A 17,639-nucleotide genomic window follows, 5' to 3' on the forward strand; every position below is an offset into this window, starting at 1 on the left:
GCCATCTGTGAATGTGCAAGAATCTCCCCTGAAGCAACTGGATGGGAGGCATCAGCTACCTCCATGGTCCTATCACCTCCTGCCCCAGCCCCACCCCACTTAAGGAATCCCTTATTTGGCAAGCAAGAGGTTACTGCTTATAACATATGATAAATGCATGTTTTATTTTTAAGGAAGAAAAATGGGAAATGAGTACTGTCAAGGCACAGTTACATATAATGCAAAAAGAGGCAATGAAAGGCCTGTAGACGTGATGCTATCTCACCAACACTGGGCTTGTATGATAGGTACGTGTGGATGCATGATGATGTGTATAGCCAAGAGCACAGTACCTCTTTACCAGAACTGTAGCTGCAGGAGACAGACTTCCCTATTGCAGCTGCACTGTGAAGGGACAATGAAAGGAGACTGGTCTTTGGGAGTTGGAAATGAGGCAAGATAATGTCTCATTCCCAAAAGTGCCACCTGTATGATCAGAGTCTTAACAGGCAAGCCATACAATGAAAGGCTGAGGGATCTGGGACTCTTCAGCCTGAAGAAAAGGCAGCTGAGAGGGGACCTGGTAGCAGCTTACCGCTACACTAGGGGAGTACATCAAGGGCTTGGTGAGCAACTGTTCAGCAGGGCACCTGAGGGGAAAACCAGGAGCAATGGTCACAAACTCCTGGAAGATCAATTCGGGCTCAACATTAGGAAAAACTTCTTCACAGTCAGGGTGTCCAGACTGTGCAATAAGGTCCCTCCAGAGGTGGTGCAGTCACCTACCCTGGAAATCTTCAAGAGGAAACTAGACATTCACCTTGCTGGGGTCATCTGACCCCAGTTATCTTTCCTGCTTGGTGCAGGGGGCTGGACCCGATGATCTTCTGAGGTCCCTTCTGGCTTTACAATCTATGAATTTATAATCCCCATTCACATCTGATATAGAAAGGAAAAAGGGATGCACTTTCTCTTCCTCCACTAGTCCCCCCCCTTGCCTTACTTTCCAGCAATAGTGGTCTGAGATATTCTACTTTCTGGATTCTTTGGTGACCCTTTAGTGATCCTATGTGTTTAAGAAAGTAGAGTCCTAAAAAGAGGTAAGGTAGTTGAAGAAGACCATGAAAATTAACATAAATTAACATTTCAGAGGGATTTAAAGTGCCTTGTGCACATATGAGCATCTCAAGAGAATTGCAGGGACATCCATTTCATTTATGTGTCCAGACGTAATTTGTTTAAAAAACAGCAGGTGGCATCAATGCCTTTTCTTCAGCTGGATGTTTAGCAGGTTGGTTTAATCTCTGGGCAATAAAAATTAAGACTATCTAAAGTGGTCTTGCCAGTTTAAAAATACTATACCATCTCATTATAATGATCCCTTATGAGATCAGGAGGAAAGAGGGTGCTTTTTAGAGTAGGGTTAGTCAATTTGCTGCACCATAACATGGAAAAAAGTGGGTCCTGCTTCTGGGATAGTTAAAAAGCAGGGGGTTGTTATTAAAATGGGTTTTAAAAAAGAGGATGAACTGTACATTACATACATTTCTGTGTCTGCTTTAATAGTCTGTTAACCAGACTATTAAAAAATGAAAGATTTTTAGACACTGGGTCAATCTCCAGCTATTTCATTTTCAGCACTGCAAGATTGGCACTGTTAAAAGGGTTGATTCTTGTTTGGTTGTTTTTAAGCTGTTTCCCACTGGAAATATATTTTTAAAAGTGACTTAAACACTTTAAGAAGATTTATATTTCGGACCAATTTGGCTCTGACAATGTCTCTTTAAACTACATTTGAGAGATACAGCACAGAGTCAACTGAGAGAGGAAACGAATCTCCTTTTTCAGAAAAGAAAAGCCACCCCTCTGCAAGGAATTAATTTGGAGACAATAATTGCATTCTTTTCTTCAGGCTGGGAAAACTAGGCTTTTGAAGGAATCAATTTGTTTCCTGCAGATTTAATCACAGATCAGCATCTTCCAACCTCCCGTCATCTTTCTACTCTACATTTTTTTTAAGTAAACATCTAGCTTTTCATTTATGCTATTTTTTAATCCACATTTTCAAATCAAGCAGAGTAACACTCACATATAGGAGACCTCACCCTTACCAGAGTGGATGGTACAATAAAAATTAATTTCACAATCTTTGTCCATTATAAAATATATAAAGCTTAAATTCTACAGTACAATACAGGAGGTCCAGAGAAAAATACAATCCCTCTGAGCTGTTTGCTGTGAGTCAGTTTAATTTTCCCATGTACCACATTCAGGAACCAGAGCTGCGGTTGGGTGCTAAAGAGTTAAAATATACCTACATGATGAAACTTGTTCAGTGAGGCTAAGCCTTTGCTGCCCTTTCAGAAATCTTGGACTCCGTCCTACACCAGCCGTCTCGTCTTTGTTTACTAGCCAAATTCACTTGTTTCATGGGCAGCTGATTAGGTTTTAACTTCATACTTTAGCTGAATGGGGCTCTATTGAAATGTCTGGGGACTTGGAAAAAAAAAAAAGCCTGGAGTCTAGAAGCCAATCAGCTCCCACGGTACTCAGAAGCAAATAAATTGATTAATGTGGGTACAAGCTTTCATGTGTTACCTTTGCCCTCAGCTGGAGGCTAATGCCACTGTATTAATTAGCAGCAACAACAACACCACCTCACAGCAATTGCAAAATGGGAGCCAAATTGGCAAGCTAAGGCAAACTCTAGAAAAGAAGCTGGTTTCTTTGCAAGACGGGTTCAGATTTTTGTACAATTGGGCCCTTTTAAAGCACTCTGCAGCCATGCACTTCTGTTTGGTCATGGCTGTAGAGCACTTTCAGGTCAGTTCAGGTGAAAATTGTCACTTTGTCTACGTCTTCTGTTTTATAGTTGTGCTGATGCTGACACAAGGGCTAGGAAAAGACTGTCTAAGCAGCAAAGTAGTTTTGCTGGTGATATCTTTTAATGGACCAAGTGTATAGAGATGTTAGACAAGATTTTGCATGCAAATTGTCCTTTTTCAGGGGCAGTTTCTGAGTATGTGCTACTATGGTAGACAGAGGTGATAGCCTGTCCTTAAACACTGGCATGGAGCCAGGCAGTGACTTATGATGCAGCTGTTTTGCTCCATGCATTCTACCTCCTGGATGGGAAGCACTACAGCCGCCTTAGTGTGGCACTAAGTAGCAGAACTAATTAGCTTGGGCTTCCAGCCTGGGAAGCCCTGTGCAACAGCTGGCTCTGCATGGGGCTGCCTCATGCCAACAAAGCTTTTCCCCAATCAGTGCCACAGCAAGGTAAGGGGTGGGGGAGAGTGGGGCAACCATCCTGGTGACCAAAGAGAAGGGGCGCCAATAGGAGGTGCCCAGCTAGGGCAGGGCGCAGGACAAACCCATTAGTGGCTCATTTGGGGGGTGCAGGGATGGCGGAAGGGCCACTGCCCTTCCCCCTGTACATTCCTGGGGAAGAATGGTGGAGGGGGGGATGCCCCCCGGCCCTGTGCACAGGGCAAGTGCAGGTTTTGTTCCAGGCACTAAACTGCTGCAGGCTTTGCCTGGGGCACCAAACTTTGTTGCTATGGCACTGGCACCAGTGTAGATTTGCTTGTTCTTTGTAGGCTGCTGTTGTTTAAGGTCAGCTATGGGATCAAAAAGGCTGAGAATCCCAATTCTGTAGCATATTCTGGCTGCCTCCTGTGTACAATGAGAGTTTCAGAGCAGTTGTATGTCACTTCATCTGACTGCTGACTGGAAACAATCTGGACAGAAGCTGAGGGGCCCAATTGCATGATCAGCCTCATCCAAGAGCTTTAAACACTTGCCTTTAAGTAAGTGCCATGGGAATTTTTCAATTTTTTTTACTTGGGAAGAACTGTGTCTGAACTTGATGTAAGCAGTGCTCATTAGTAGGTCTGTGTGAAGCTTCTGGTGTGATTCAATTCGGACGTGATTCTCCAAATCCAAATCAAATCAGGGGACCAATTTAAAGGTCCAAATCAATTCAAAGATTTCCGAATCTTTGGAAAAGATTCAGAGAGTTTTGATGATTCGGGCAGTCCCTGGTGGCTGCAGCAGGGAGCTGCAGCTGACTCCAAGCTGGTAAATGCTAGGGGCAGGGGAGGGGACCATGGAGGAACCCCTGCCTGCTCCCCCAGCTCCCTCCATGGCTGTTCCACCTGCCTCAGCTCCAAGTACTTAAAAAAAGCCCTGGTCCTCAGATGCTCCTGCAGCAGCCTCAGGGCTTTGGTGGCTTGTGCAGAGCCCCCAACGTGGTGCAGGGCAGCGGGGTCAGTGGGGATTGGCTCCTGCTGGTGGGAGCAGTGAGTCTGGGGGATGGTTTTGTTTTTTTTTTAAAAGGCTGGAGCTGGCCCATACAGGGCATCCTTGGTGGGGTGGGGAGGTAATGCAGAGCCCATGATGCAGTGTGTGGCAGTGGGGATCACCCCCCACCCAGCAGCACCTGCTGAGTCGGGGCCTTTTTTTAACAAGAGCCAGGAGCTGGGGCAGGTGGGGCAGCTGTTGCTGAATTGGGAGAGGGGTGGGGGATGGGCCTGGGTGATTCAGAGGTTTGGCAGCAGCCAATCTCTGAATCAGATTCGGCTGAATCGAATGGGGATAGTGATTTGAATCACCAAATCAAATCACTGTTCCCTGAATTGGCAAAATCCAAATCTGAAGCAAATACTAGTTGCTTCACACAAGCCTACTCCTTAAGTACCTAGAGCTTGCACTGCTATGGTATTACAAGTCCAAAAAGCTGCTGGGACACAGGCTGCTCAGTAAAGTTCTGAACTGTGTCCCACCTCTCTGTGTGCTGCAGGGGGGTGGGGGGACCCAGGGCCAGGGAGAGGGGAGGCAGGTTGAGCCAGGAGTAGGGGCAGAGCCAGTGGCCAGGGCCAGGGGTGTGACTTGGAGGGCCCTCCCCCAGTGGTGGGACTTACTATGTGCCTGGGGCTGGTGAGGATGTTGGCTCAGTGTGGGTCTCCCTGTCAGCGATACCGTCTAGCTGCTCCCAGTGTCTGAAGCGCCTTGTGTGTGGCGGCTTGGTGTCTGGCTGGGGCCCCCACCAGGGAGGGGCTGGTGCTGCTGGAGTCTGGTGGTGTCATGACCAGCTGCTCCTGGTGGCGGGGCCTGGGGTGTGGAGCTGGCAAGGCAGCCACTGCCGGGGCTACTCAAGCTGCTAGAGCAGGGGCGAGCAATTATTTTGGGTGGAGGGCTGCTTACTGAGTTTTGCCAAGCCATCAAGGGATGCATGACAGGCAGCCCAGGGCAGATAAATATTCACTTTCTAAATTTTTTAGGGGCCCCACAGGCCAGATAGAATGGCTTGGCAGGCCACATCTGGCCCCCGGGCTGCATTTTGCCCACCCCTGTGCTAGAGGGTGCAGCAGCTGAGGAGGTGGGTGGAGCAGGGCACAGAACACCTAAGGGCCCCTCCTCCAGTGAGGTGTCACCACTAGAGGTGTCAGGGTGGGGCAGGGGCTTGGCCAGGCTGTTCCTGCTAGCGATCACTGCAGGATAGCGGTCTGGGTCCCAGGGCACCAAAATGTTGGTCAGATTCTGCATAAAGGGAATGGTATTGTGGATCAATGACTGTGGTCATTCATGGCTGCTCACTGTGCTTGCAAGGTCTTGATTTTTATGTCTGGCAGTGCCCTTGCTTTTGCATCCCAACCAACAGGTCCTCATAAATACAGATGTTCGAGCACCCACCACACGAACTGCCTCTGGATCTCCACATCCCCACAGAGGGCCATGAGTTTGCTAACCTCCTCCTGGCTCCAGCTGGGGTCCCAGGTGGACAACACACACATGTGGATGTGGGTGGGGCCAGTCCTTGACAGGGAGGGTGGGGAGGACATGGTGGTGCATCCTGCACAGGCTCCCTGGGCCCCTGTGCAGCTGTCCCTGTGTGTCCAGGCCCTGCACAGTGGCTAGCAGTGCTCAGCAGAGGGGCACAGCCAGGGACTGGGAACCATGTGGCAGAGGCACTTCGCCTTGGGACCTGCAAGCACAGAAGACACTCTGGGGATGAGCAGCAGCAGGGAGTAGGTGCTGGCCCTGCTGCCAGAGACAGCCAGGCAGAAGCCCTGGGGAGATGTCAGGGCTGGGCAGGGGGGTAACAGGCTGCACCCCCTTGCAACACTCACCTGTGGCCAAGCAGCAGCTGTGGCTAGGGGACAGGACTGGCAGAGGCAGCCTGGGTCCTGTCCAGGGGGCATGCAAGGCTTGCAGTGCTCCAGAGTCCTGGTGCGTGTGCCCCAGGGCACAAAATGGCTGATGGCTTTTACAGCCTGCATCTAGGGGCTGCCACAGAGCAGCTCAGTCCTGGGGCAGGAGAAGTGGCCAGCCAGGAGCCCTGGGGCTGGGCTCAGGGCAGCCCCCTAGTGGCTAGGCAGATCTGGCTCCAAAGTTAGAGCCAGGTTGAGTCTACATGTTTAAGATCATACTTATTTTTTACTTGTTAATTGTGATATCCTGGCAGTCTATCTTCCAGAACAACTAGAATCCCCACATTTATTTCAGGTATTCTATCACACCGCTCAGATGCTATAAGGATATAGGATGAAGCTGTAAAAATACAGAATCATAGAAAATTGGGGTTGGTCAAACTGAAGGAAGTCATCTAGTCCAACCCCCTGCTCAAAGCAGGACCAGCCCCAACTACATCATCCCAGCCAAAGCTTTGTCTAGCTGGGTCTTAAAACCCTCCAAGAATGGAGTTTCCACCACCTCTCTGGGTAACTTGTTCCAGTGTTTTACTACCCTCCTAGTGAGAAAATTCTTTCTAATATCTAACCTATACTTCTCTTGCTGCAACTTGAGACCGTTGCTGCTTGTTCTGTCATCTGCCACCACTGAGAACAGTCCAGCTCCATCCTCTTCAAACCCCGCTTCAGGTAGTTGAAGGCTACTATTAAATTTCCTCTCAGTCTTCTCTTCTCTAGACTAAATAAGCCCTGTTCCCTTCACCTCAGAAGTCATGTGCCCCAGCCCTAGAACCATTTTTGTTGCCCTCTGCTGGACTCTCTCCAATTTGTCCACATCCTTTCTGTTGTGGAGGACCCAAAACTGAACACAGTACTCCTGATGTGGCCTCACCAGTGCTGAACAGAGGGAAATAACCACTTCCCTTGACCTACTGGCAACACACCTACCAATGCAGCCTGGAATGCTGTTAGCGTTCTTGGTAACAAGGGCACACTGCTGGTTTATATTCACCTTATTGTCTACTGTAAACCCCTGCTCCTTCACTGCAGAGCTGCTGCCCAGCCAGTCAAGCCCCAATTTGTACTGGTGCATGGGACTGTTCCATCCTAAGTGCAGGAGATTACACTTGTGCTTGTTGAACCTCATGAGATTTCTTTTGGCCCAATCCTCCAATTTGTCTAGGTTACTATAATTCTAGACCTACCCTCCAGCATATCTACTACTCCCACTGGCTTGGTTTTCATCTGCAAACTTGCTGAGGGTGCACTGTATGTCATCTTCCAGGTCATTGATGAAGATATTGAAGAAAACCAGCTTCCAGACTGACCCCTGGGGCACTCCACTTGATACTGGCTGCCAACTAGACATTGACCTGCTTGTATCCAGGACCTTTCCCTTGACTGGAAGGATTGCAAAGACCAGCACCTGAGCCCTTGTCCCCTTCACTGTCACACCCAGAGCCCTGTAGTCACTTTTGAGCTGCTCAAGATCTCCCTTGGCAATATCTTTGGTGTCCACATGGCTGAGCAGCATGGGGTAGTAGTCAGAGGGCTGGATGAACCTTGGTAATACCTCCTTGACATCTTGGATCCGGGCTCTGGGCAAGCAGCAGACTTCTTGAGACAACTTCTTGAGGCAGATGGATACCTCCATTCCCCGCAGAAGGGAATCTCCAAACACCACCCTGTCATTTCTTCTTGGTAGTGGTCATTGCAATCCATGCTTGCTGTTGCTAGGGTTCCATATCAAATTTCCAGGTGAACTACTGCATGTGGAGATGAAGATTTTTGCTTGCTGCCAGAGATCACAAGCTTCCAGCTTCCACCTTCCTGGGAGTCGATGTCCCCTCCCAACTCTAGTGCTGCCTCTGGCAGTTCTTTTTTCAGTCCCAGAGGTCTTCTCCAGCATCAAATCAATGAACTCCTCATAGCAAAGGATGCTTTGGAGCTGTGCTACCTCCTCCTGTAGTTCTCTTGCCTGTTCCCTGAGAGACATCACCAGGAGGCACCACTCATACCACAGGCACTCCCCCACCTGGTTGTCACCAGAAGGAACCTACAAGCTGCAGCCCCCAGTGCCAAACCTGGACCTGGGGGGAAGCCTCGTTGGTAAGTGGTCCTGCCTGGACAGAAACCTCACAGGTGCAAACAGAAGCAGTGGCAGTGGATCTGGCATCGCTAAATCTATCAGCCATTTCCCTGGGTCTCTTAATCTGCCTCTTCCCTCTTACTGCCCTCCTTTCAAGCACACCTTCCCTAGTAAACTAGCCTGGAAGCTGGCCTTACTGTTCCTTGGCCCCAAGAGCTTCCATTTCCCCTGCTTCCTCACACCAAACTGGAAGGCTTTCCCCTCAAAAAGGGGTGGCGGTGGGTGCAGAATGGCAAACTGACCTGCAAACTGCTTGCAAGTGGTTTGCCTTTTTTGGTGCCCCTGTTCGCTGGGATCACATATTGCATATGATACAGCATCATTATGGGAAGATGCAAATGTAATGGCATGATGCAATGTTGAACATCACAATTGTTTTGTCTCAAAGGACAAGATACACATTGGAGATACTGGTCAAATTAATGGTCTGATTCTCTCATGCACTTCCATTGCACTACAGTGAGGATGTAAAGAGGGCTATAAGATGGAATTCAGCTTTCTGAGTTTAAAACTGTGTTGGTTGCCAAGAAATAGAAAAGACACCTAACCACATCCTTGCAGATGTTATTTTTGTGAAACTCTATGTTTGTGTTCCCCTACAGTCAAGATATGTGGTGCTACTAAAAACAAAAAAGGTAGGAAAAGAAAACAATGCAAAAGGATATGTGATAGCCCAGGAAACCTTGTTTCAGCCTTTAATTACAAAAAGTGGAGAGTGAAAATACCTTCATAAGCCAAATAAAACTACTTGGCATTATCCTTTTGTCTCTCTCAGCAGTTTTATTATCTAGGCATCTCATCTCTAGCCTGTTCAGATTATATACATTTATAGGATATATGCAGTTGAAAGGGCAAGTGACTGCTCACAGCTTGGTAAGCTTTCCCTAGCAGGAGATCTTGGCTGAAGGAAGGTTGGGGTTAGTCAGCTGGCAGAGACCTCTAGGGGTGGCAGAAAATAGCTTTCATCCTCTGTCACTGCAGACCATTTCAAAGTTTTATTTCTGTCACTCCAAGCCAGAGATTTATTGCTCTTTACACATATTGTTGCTCATAGGATATTATATCCTTCCTAAAACTGGTGAAATGGACACCAGAGCTGGGCTATATATTAGATCAAAGTCTCCTTTCAGTTCCAGTGACATTTTGCTAACCTCGGTGAAATCACTTCTGGTTTACGCCAATATAAGTTAGAAAACCATCCAGCCTGGTACCTTTAGGCTACAAACAGATATTGCACTTGTTTCAGGAGAAACCATTTTATCCTGGGACAAAGTGCAGTCATTCATATGTCCCTGTCTGTCCCAGGACACTGCAAAGAACCTCTGAAAAATTGTCCCAGGATTCCATCATTGAATCAATGCAGAAAAACGGCACTTCATTCAGCTGTTCACTAAACCCTGATTGGAAGGGTGATGTGTGTACATACCAATTCCAGGACCTTCCTGTTTCAGGACAAACAAAGGCACAACTTGCCCTGGGACAAAGCAAAGTCTGGTTCCTAGCCTTAAGAGTACAAAAAATGATCCTTGATAGGGAATATCCACTCTTTCTCTATTGTGCACTCCAATGGTTAGCCAGGAGAAAAAACACTACTTAGATTAAAAACCAAACATCTTTATACTAAACATTTTTGGCTGAGATACAAATTGCAATAAGAATGAAAAAAAGTGAGGTTTATTGTAGGCACTGTAATAAATTTGTGCTCATCTGTCTGTGCTACAATTTACAGTTTGGGACCAATCCTAGTATTTTGATACTTACATAGAATATATTCAAAATTGGTAATGAAAGGGGGAAGTAGCTTTATTTTTTTTCCTGATACAAATGCCAAATATCATGGCCAAAGGCTTTAACAATAAGCTGGTTCAAATAAATATGGTGCAAAGTATTCTGACAAAGTGTAACAAAATCTATATGTAGCTGAATTACAAATTACAACAAAGCAATTACTGTAAAAAAGACCTAACAAAGGGAATTATTACTGCAGGTATAAGGAGGACCATGGGAGTGAGGACTCAGAACACAATCTGCAAATAGGTTAAATACATATATTTTTAGTTTATTCCAGGGATAAATATAAATGTAATTGTGCACAGTGATTGGGAACAAGGCACTGATTCAGGTTGCTATAAACCAGGCATTTTGTTAAAGAGAAGGGCAAACATTTATAAGCCTCAAGGCATCCTGCTGAAGTCCAAAATCCTGAAGCTCTAATAAGAAGGCATTCTGTTACAGAGGTCTTTATAGTCCACCAAAGTCTAAGAAATCCAATTGGCTAACTGAGACAAATTTACTCAATGGGAGTTTTCCAAGGGAGGGCTTTGAGTCTTACCACATGTGTCTCATTAATACTTGTCTGTCTTTTCAGTATTTGTTTTTGTCTCTGCCTCCCCCTTAAACATTTTAATCAGCAGGTTTGAGTCTATATTATTTCATGAATTAAAAAGAAAATAGAGGCTTTAAACCTTGTCAAAGCAAAGATCTTGTGTAGGTCCAGGGCAGCACTATAACTATGCCACACAGTTTTTTATTTAAAAATAAAGTACCAGTACAATAGAGTAACCTAAGCAATAATGACTACAATGTTGACTAGGTTCAATATTTGGCTTACAATATAAAGGCTTCTGAGCTGGATTCGTAAAAAAGGATAGCAAAAAGATCTTCTCTGATTTTACCAAACGGCATTCCTGTTTGTTAAAATTCAAAAGCAGAAAAATAGCTTTTGTGATAAATTTAAGTATTTACTATATATATATTTTAAAAGATGACCTCCACTTTTAGAAAACAGGCATTTTATAAATATTAAAAATGAAGTATTATTTACATATGTTCCATTTTGCCATAAATTCATTGATTGTTGATTCTCTGTACAGGTAAATCCTAGGAGACAAATTGTGAATCTGATTGTGCATTGTTTAATGACTATAATACCTACTGGGCTCAATACCTGGATTGTTGGATTACTGACTTCATAGCCAGAAATAACAAATATCCGGTATGAGACCCACAGTGGGAATGGTATACAGACACAAAGGGACATCAGCTTCTAAGTTACTGTTATTATTTTAACCACTTCTAAATTTGGACTAAATGCAAGTAATATCTACCAGTCAAATCTTTGATAAATTTGGCATACATATGAACATGGGTACCAAAGCCATGAGTATAGTTGGGTCTCTCTCCTCCACTCAGGGTCAGACCAGTCACTGTATTTGAGGTCAGGAAGGAATTGTATCCCATGGTCATGTTGGTATGGACCGGGGTGGGGAGGGCTGTCTTCTTCTGTAATGGAGTGGGAAGGGAGGGTGTTGTCTGCCCTCTACTTGGGATCTTGAGTGTATATTAACAATCTTTTACAGGAGCAGGATGTTGGCTGCTGTGGTTCCCTGCTTTAACTGTGGCAGGTTAGGGAGTTATGTTTTGTATTGTCAGGGTTGACAGTAAGTAGTTTTACCAAGAAGTCAGATTATGTATTTGTATAGGATGGTTTGGATAGGCATGTACCTGCCTCAGGCAGGAGTTGGACTCGATGACCTCCAAAGGTCCCTTCCAGTCCTACTTCTTTATGACTCTATGATTAAAAGAGCAAATAAATGGTGAATACAGCCGGGTAAAGACACAATAAACTGGATGCTTTTTGGACTTCTCTGAATAATGGTTTCAAGAGTGAAATCTTTTTGGTAATATTGAGGGCTTATCTGCTCTCAGGCTGATTTAAATAGGGTATGCTCATATATCTCTAAGAGTGGAATTTACCCTTAGCTTGCTGAACACGTCTTTCAATTATACAGTTCTAAAAAGGAAACCTGAATCAATGGGCTACATTCAGGTCTAATCCACACTGAGGCAAACCTGGAGCATTCCTTTTAAATCAGTGGAATCTAATCAGTGTAAATCCAGAGCAATAGAGATTGGAATATATCCCTTTGGGATACTGTTGGAGTGATGTACCTGTATTGGTCCAGGAAGAAGGCATGAATTTTTGGGGATGATATCTTTTACTGAACCAACTGCATGGTTGGAATAGGTTTGGACAAGCTCTTGAATGCAGTGCATTTGCCATCAGGTCCTGCATTTGAACGATTGTCTGAATTTATCCCAGCCATACAGCTGGTACAATAAAAGATACCACCCACAAAACTCCTTCTCTTCAGGATTCTGTGTAAGGGGAAAAAATCATTCTAGAACATCCTGGGAGTCTGATCTTGAACTCACTCTGGTTTAACTTTCATAGCATGGACTCTGAAGATTGCAGAGCTTTTGGGGACCAGAAGCTGGCAAGATACTTTTGGATGGATCTTGTCTTAGCCAGATAAGCACTGAAAAGCACTTCAGTGAAACATGATTGAACCAAAATGGCTGAGAGAAAACAAGAATCATCCTTCCAAAAGTCCAGTTACGCATAAAAAACAGCATGTTCACCAAGAGGTGCAATGATTATGCATTAACTTTAATAAATACTACTTTCTCCCACTAAATGCTTTTTTTTTCTTTCTTCACAGTGTTGCTGTTAACATGGTAACTAATTTTTAATCACTGGATTTAACATCTCAGCTCCTAGGCTCAGTTCAAACAGAACGTTGTCTTCTGCGCTTTGAATCTAACACTAATCTTCCTCCAGACACTGAAATGCTAGCAGAGCTCACATTTCCCAAAATGGGATGCACACTGACAAAAACAATGTGTTGTACAATGCTTTTATAAAAACTGAAGAGGACAAAACTGTCCAACTTGTATAAAATCAAGCTTCCTTCTGGATGTTATTATATTCTTTGGTTTTATATAAACTTAAATAAGAAAAAAAAAGAGTTGATTGTAAATCCCTACAAAAGAGAAAGTAAATGTATACCAGGATATGTGCCCTGTTATAATGTCTAATCTAGCCTCCTTTTGGAAAAGTTCAGTTACACGTAGGGGCTGAAATTCATTCTTGGTGCAATTTAACTGAAGCAAAAAAACTTATACCTGGGAAGAATTAAGCCTGAGGAATTTTACCACTCTTCAGACTACAAGCAACCCCAAGGTTTTTGTGAGAAAAATTAAAACCTGACTAAAAAGCATAAGCCTTGTAACCTCTTATGTATTCAAGAGGACAGTAAGAACAGACTTCCTCTTGGACTGGAAAGAGGGGCTCACTAGCACCTTTGGAAAGTTTCTTCTCTTTTTTAATGCAAAAACACCTCACAAAATCAAAACAAAAAGCTCTTCCTCACAATGCAGTTTCTTGCAGTGCCACTCAACACTAGTGCATGATGTAAGGGCGTCAGGATGGCCTAGTGTACAAAACAGGAGGCTCATTTGGATTCTTCCTTGGTGTCTGAGAATAGTAGCGAGAGTTCAAATCAAAATTTTCAAGTACATCTAGAGCCACGGAAAATTTTATTCCAGCGGGTAATGGTGACCTTCTGCTAACAAGGTGCAGTTCAATTTTGTTTCGAGGCACTCTGGGGATTGGTTCCATTCCCGTGGTCTTGTCCCATGGTCATCAAACCTCTGAGCTGTCACTGGTATAATTTTGTGGTGGCATCATTGGCTCACTGCTGCCTGACTCCTTTGCAGCTTCCTTCTCTGAGTTCTGTTTATGCTTTAACAGCAAAATAATGATTGCAGTTAAACAGATGGTGAGGAAAACAGCCGCCGCTCCACCAATGATTGTGACTATGTTGACTTCTGGGGCACGGTTATTCAGTTCCCTGGGGAGAATTCCACTGACAGTAACTTCCCTCTGGGGAATTTGTTTCTTGTTGATGCGGTCTAGGGCTATGTGCTGAATGTTTGTTCCTCTGTTGTTTTCTTTCCCAATTTCTTTAGCAAGTTCTGGAGCTTCCTTGACCCCTCTCTTCTGGCGTATCTGCACTGAATTCCCACCTCTGATGACAGAATGGTACTTGTGTTCCACACTTCTTTTGCCAATACCTCGGTTGGTGTTTTCTTTTGATCTTACAGTGTAGATTGTGTGTATATACCATTCTCTACCCAAAGACACCTAGAAGACACAGCATTTTGTTTCAAGTTACCCAAAGTAAGTGATTAAATACCAACACAAACTATGAGGTACATTGCCAGCTGTTTTATCATCACTTGTTAAATATTATTTGTTAGGATGGTGCTCCTGAAATCCATGCCCTGAAAGGCTTCATTGTATGCCTAGACTTCTTGTATAAAGAACTAGGGTTGTGGCCCTGCTTTAAAAGCAGAGATACTTGGACCATTCTATCTTCAGGGATGAGCCACAGTCTGTGCAAACAGTTGGACTGCGTCCCCAAAACGAGGGCATAGAATTAATTGGGAATTTCACAGCCAGCTCACATCTGGTTTTAATAAATTATATTAACCACAACACATGGTCCTCAGGAGCCTTCCTACAATTTACTTCTGTGTTCTCATTGCCCTTCCTGTCTGTGCATACCACTGTCTCTTGCCATTCTCACTGGAAGGCAAGACAAATTAGTAGGTTGTTGGAAGTGGAGTCATTTAGGCTCTGGAGCGGTGAGAGATGCGCGGGTGAAGCCCGCTGCGCCCCCGCTCCCCCAAAGCCCCCCAGACACCCCCTCAGCAGCCGCAGAGCCCCCTGCCGACCCCCAGCACAGCTGGAGGTAAGCGGGCTCGTGGTGGGAAGGGGTTAACGCCTCGCTCCCTGGGAGGAGGCAGCTGCCTGGAGCCAGGCAGGTCAAGCCCCTGCCCAGGCCCCTACTTGGTCCAGCCCCCCAGGGGGAGAGAAGAGAAGGAGTGGGGTACTCACCAGTCCCCCTCCTGTAGGGCAGGGCCCCCCAAATGCCGGGCAGGGCCCCCCTGGCCTGAGAAACCAGCATCCCCCGACGGCAGGCCCACTGCGCATGCGCGCAGTTTAAAAGGGCCCGCCAAACAGGGGAAAAAAAAAAAAGCTCAGTTAGGCTCCGGAGCGGTGAGAGATGCGCAGGTGAAGCTCGCTGCGCCCCCGCTCCCCCGAAGCCTCCCAGACACCCCCTCAGCAGCCGCAGAGCCCCCTGCTGACCCCCAGCATAGCCGGAGGTAAGCGGGCTCATGGTGGGAAGGGGTTAACTCCTCGCTCCCTGGGAGGAGGCCGCTGCCTGGAGCCGGCCGGGTCAAGCCCCCGCCCAGGCCCCTACTTGGCCCAGCCCCCCAGGGAGCCCCGCCACCAGAGCCGCGCAAACAGGCTGCGTAAACAGGCCCTTGAGTTAGCGCGGAGTTGGTGCAGGAGAGGGCGTGGGAGGGGATGAGACCCTGCCTGCGACCCCCCGCCAGAGCAGTCAGTCCCAGCTGTAGCCAGCCTACCAGAGGCATGACACGGATGGGCACACGCCGCACCCCTCAGGTCCCCTCGGGCTCTGCGGCCCCCCCATTGGGCACCTCAGAGACGGCCACCCAGACGGAGCCCATGGTCCCGGGCTCCACGCAGATGGAGCCCCTGGCTCTTGGCTGCGGGGGCTGCCTGTCCCTTTTTCAGGCTCTGGGGCCCGGGAGCATGGCCACCTCCCCTTGCGGGGCCTGCTCCCTACTGGGGTCTCTGGCGCACCAGCTGGAGGAGCTCCAGGCCACAGTCCAGAGACTGCGTGCCATCAGGGACTGCGAGCAGGAGACAGACTCCTACTGCCAGGCCCTTCTCCCCCGGGAGCCGCAGGGGAGAGCACCGTCTCCCTCCAGGACTAAGGAGGACTCTGGGACCTCCCGCTCTGCCCAGTCAGGGACATGGACCAAGGTGGTCAAGGGCCCCAAGGCCCGCCGCACCAAGGCCCCTCCCTCACCGGAGCTTAGCAACAGGTTCGCACCTCTTGCAGCCCCAGCAGAGCCTGCTCAGTTGCTGGCTCCCGCAGGCAACCCAGGCTTGACCGCAGCTACTGCCCCTGCTCTCCCCAAGACAAAGTGAAAGGTGTTTGTTGTGGGAGACTCCATCCTGCGGGGCACTGAGGGGGCAATCTGCCGCCCCGACGCCTTAGCCCGGGAAGTTTGCTGCTTCCCGGGGGCCCGCATCCGAGACATTGCAGAGAGGATCCCACGGCTCCTCCGGCCCACAGACCACGACCCCACGCTCCTTATTCACATGGGCACCAATGACATGGCTCAGAGCACCCCCAGCCAGGTCATGAGGCGCTACAGGGATTTGGGAGCGGGGCTTAGGGGTCTGGGAGCTCAGGTGGTGTTTTCATCAATCCCCCAGTCTCAGGCTATGGGCTGAGGAGGGAGAGGAGGATCCACGCAGTGAACCAAAGACTGCGGCGCTGGTGTTATCAGGAAGGCTTTGGCTTCCATGACCACAGCCTGCTCTTTGGAGAGAGAGGCAGCGAGCTGCTGGGAAGAGATGGCCTCCACCTCTCCCCCCTGGGGAGGAGGCTCTTCTCAGCCAGGCTGGCTGACCTGCTCCACCGGGCTTTAAACTAAGCCCGCTGGGGGATGGGGGGACTACTGCCACTGCTGGCCCGCTGAGCAACCCTTGCAAAGCCAGCAGACCAAGGCACTTAAGGGAGCCCACCCCTGCCCCAGGCCTGGCACAATCTGTGGGCAAGGCAAGAGCCCCCAAGGGGACACTTGCCTGCCTGTACACTAATGCCAGGAGCCTGGGCAATAAGCAGGAGGAGCTCGTCCTCCTGCTCAGTGCAAAGAATTATGACATCATTGGGATAACGGAGACCTGGTGGGACTCCACCCATGACTGGACCACGGGAATAGAGGGCTATGCCCTGTACAGGAGGGATGGTGTTGACAAAAGGGGCGGGGGTGTAGCTCTCTATGGGAAGGAAAGCTACATGTCCCTGCAAGCTGATGTTGGCGACCAGCATGGACAGCTAGAGACCCTCTGGGTAAAAATTCGTGGGGAATATGGCACAGGGGACACAACGGTGGGAGTCTACTACAGACCTCCCACTCAAAGTCCTGAGCTTGACCAGGAGTTCGCCCGGGAACTGACTGAGGCTGCTTGCTCCAGGACCTTGGTTGTCATGGGTGACTTCAATTACTCGGACATCTCGTGGGAGGATCACTCAGCAAAATCTGAGCGGTCGCAAAGCTTTCTCTCGTGTGTGGATGACCTCCACCTGACTCAAGAAGTCTATGGGCCAACGAGAGGCAAAGCGCTGCTCGACCTGGTACTGGCTACGGGGGACGACCTAATCGGCGACCTAGTGATAGATGGGAAGCTGGGTGACAGCAACCATGAGCTGATCACCTTCACCATCTGCCGTAAAGCTGGCAAGTCAGTCAGCAACACAGAAGTCCTTGACTTCAGAAAAGCCAACTTTGACAAGCTCAAGAGGCTTGTCGGTCAGGCCCTTAGGGACCATGACCCCAGGAAGATGGGAGTTCAAGAAGAGTGGTTGCTTCTC

At 47.7% G+C, this 17,639-nt stretch overlaps 1 protein-coding gene across 1 annotated transcript in view; it reads right to left on the minus strand.

Annotated features, from left to right (window-relative positions):
- Nucleotides 1-9,087: 9,087 nt before the first annotated feature.
- The window catches only part of FREM2 (FRAS1 related extracellular matrix 2), a 210,771-nt gene continuing 202,219 nt past the window's right edge, over nucleotides 9,088-17,639 (minus strand). Inside the window, exon 24 of the mRNA XM_090027088.1 lies at nucleotides 9,088-14,305. Coding sequence (XP_089883214.1) covers nucleotides 13,805-14,305 — 501 coding nt within the window. The 3' untranslated portion in view covers nucleotides 9,088-13,804. The remainder of the gene's footprint in view (nucleotides 14,306-17,639) is intronic.

Source organism: Crocodylus siamensis, chromosome 1, assembly GCF_052110815.1.
Source record: "Crocodylus siamensis isolate JL-2025a chromosome 1, ASM5211081v1, whole genome shotgun sequence".
Lineage (NCBI taxonomy): Eukaryota > Metazoa > Chordata > Crocodylia > Crocodylidae > Crocodylus > Crocodylus siamensis.